The 2,686-nt window shown below is 39.7% G+C and overlaps 1 protein-coding gene across 1 annotated transcript in view; it reads left to right on the top strand.

Moving 5' to 3' along the window:
* The window catches only part of LOC103481251 (60S ribosomal protein L19), a 3,218-nt gene extending 950 nt beyond the window's left edge, over positions 1–2,268 (top strand). Inside the window, exons 2-6 of the mRNA XM_008436622.2 lie at positions 423–529; positions 611–733; positions 1,672–1,792; positions 1,873–1,983; positions 2,072–2,268. Coding sequence (XP_008434844.1) covers positions 423–529; positions 611–733; positions 1,672–1,792; positions 1,873–1,983; positions 2,072–2,198 — 589 coding nt within the window. The 3' untranslated portion in view covers positions 2,199–2,268. The remainder of the gene's footprint in view (positions 1–422; positions 530–610; positions 734–1,671; positions 1,793–1,872; positions 1,984–2,071) is intronic.
* Positions 2,269–2,686: the final 418 nt, after the last annotated feature.

The raw sequence follows: 2,686 nt of genomic DNA, 5'->3' as shown, positions 1-2,686 counted from the left end.
GTGTGTGTGTGTGTGTGTGTGTGTGTGTGTGTGTGTGTGTGTGTGTGTGTGTGTCTGTCTGTGTGTGCATGGTTGTTTGTCCTGTGTGTCTCTGTGTTGCCCTGTGACAGACTGGCGACCTGTCCAGGGTGACCCCGCCTCTCACCCAGCATGTTAGCTGGAGAGGCACCAGCACCTCCTGACCCCACTGAGGGACAAGKGTGCAAGAAAATGGATGGATGGAAGAGTAGTTATCTTGTCAAGTTCCCTACTGATCTATGTACCTATCGATGCATCAGCATGTCCATTAACCAATTTCTGTTCTTCTAATTCATATAAACGTAAAAGCATTTAGTGGTCTGAATATGAGAGTATTTTGAGTGTGACACGCATCTGAATCTTATTTGTCCACCTAATATTTGTGGTTATTTTTGTACATAAAGCATGCTCAGGCTCCAGAAGCGCCTGGCCTCCAGCGTCTTGCGCTGTGGCAAGAAGAAGGTGTGGCTGGATCCCAATGAAACCAATGAGATCGCCAATGCAAACTCTCGTGAGTTCAGTACAGTGTGAAGCGTGTGGTGTTGTCCGTGATATGCTGCGCTTGTCTTATTGCTCTGCGTTTGTGTTGCAGGGCAGCAAATCCGAAAACTGGTGAAGGATGGCTTGATCATCAGGAAGCCAGTCACCGTTCACTCCCGAGCACGCTGCCGCAAGAATACTCTGGCACGCCGCAAGGGACGTCACATGGGCTACGGTGAGTTATTACTCTCTGTACTTCAAATTCACTTTCAGCCACTTTTACATGGTCAAAGTAAATCATGCGATAAATGATTAGCATGATTTATCGCTTATTTCTTTTCTTTCTCTTTCAACTCAAAACTAGATCCCTTTTTTTTTTTTTTACTGTGACTTGCAAAAGTAGTATTATAGACATATGGCCATGTTTCAACTCAAACCTGAATGTATTATTTGGGGGGATTTTATGCCAAAACAAAACAGGACATGAATGCAAAGTGGTAGGAAATTTATACAAGATTCAAATTTTTATTTATTTTTGACAAAATAGAATCTTAAAGGTGTGGGTCTGTGTAAAGGCCTGGCACAATAATCAATAAATCAATTAAACAGGTGAAAAATTAAAACAAACTCTATGATTTCTATTAGCATGATTTATCGCTTATTTCTTTCTTTCTACTAAAAACTAGATTAGTTTGGCCTCAACTAACCTTTTTTTTTTAAGAACAATTTTGTTTAGAGTCGTAAAAATTCATTTTATTTGTTTTGTTTATTCTGGATATTTAAAATGTCTTCCAGTTCCAGTGTTAAATGCTCATTAAAACTTAAAGTTTACTGATCTTTAGAATGCGTTCTTGTGTTTTTGCCATTACTATTACATCACTTAAAAATGGTCTCAAAACAACAATATTATCGTTTATTTTAGTAACGTGTGGAACAATTTATCGTAAAGCAGAATTTATCGTGACACTCTTAGTTGTGTAGTTGTGACAAGAATTAAACTTTTTGGCCAACATGGAAAATAATGGAATGGGAAGGAAATATGTGCAGTTCTTTTGAAGTTTGTGGCAGTGATATGACTGTAAATGCTCGGTTTTAGATCAATTTAAGATTTAACTGTCACTGTGTGCGTGCAGCTCTGAATGAGCTTTACATTTCATTATGCTTCCCTCCCAGGTAAGCGAAAGGGTACAGCCAACGCTCGTATGCCAGAAAAGCTGACATGGATGAGACGTATGAGAATCCTGCGCCGTCTTCTTCGCCGCTACAGGGAGTCAAAGAAAATTGACAGGCACATGTATGTGGGAATCTCCGTTAATGTGGTGAATAAACTCGTGTTTCACTTCCTTTTACTATGAGTACCTGTCTATACATCAGGTACCACAGTCTCTATCTGAGGGCGAAAGGTAACGTGTTCAAGAACAAGCGTATCCTAATGGAGCACATCCACAAGCTGAAGGCTGATAAGGCTCGCAAGAAGCTTCTGGCGTAAGTTTTCTCGTCGTTTTGTTTTTCTTTCGAGACAACGACCTGACGTTTTGTTGCTGAAATTAATTTCTCTCGTTCCCCCGTGCAGCGACCAGGCTGAGGCGCGCCGCACGAAGACGAAGGAGGCCCGCAAACGCAGAGAGGAGCGTCTCCAGGCAAAGAAGGAAGAGTTCCTAAAGAGCTTGTCAAAGGAAGAAGAGACAGCAAAGAAGTAAATGCAACATGTAAAAAAAAAATCTGTCAGGTTCTGCTTTTGTTGTTAATAATAAAATTCTATGAAATGAATCATCTGCTTTTGTTGTGAATATTACTTTCTGGGAGAAAAACAATTGTAAGGATTTTTGCTCGTTAAGTAAGTAAAGAAAATATGGGTGTGTATCCACATCAGTCCCACAGGTGGCAGTAGAGCACCACATCCTGTCACGATAGACGCCTCAACGTTAAGTTCAGTGTGGTCCGATATGCATAAATGCAATTACCTGCATGATTTATTTACAAAAACAGGCTGTGAAAGGTGGCATGTTCGGTTTCCAAAGCATGAAGACGCTTTACAAATCAAATCATCAATTAAAAACACAATTTGGTAACATATGTAAGAAATTGATCATTTGTTTGCTTGTATTGCACATAATGCAATGCATTATATATCCATCTGAAACTTAAACATTAGGTAACATTTTTTTCTTTATATTAACATAAACAA

This window comes from Poecilia reticulata, linkage group LG19, assembly GCF_000633615.1.
Source record: "Poecilia reticulata strain Guanapo linkage group LG19, Guppy_female_1.0+MT, whole genome shotgun sequence".
Taxonomy (NCBI): domain Eukaryota; kingdom Metazoa; phylum Chordata; class Actinopteri; order Cyprinodontiformes; family Poeciliidae; genus Poecilia; species Poecilia reticulata.
This window is presented reverse-complemented; position numbering and strand designations above follow the sequence as displayed.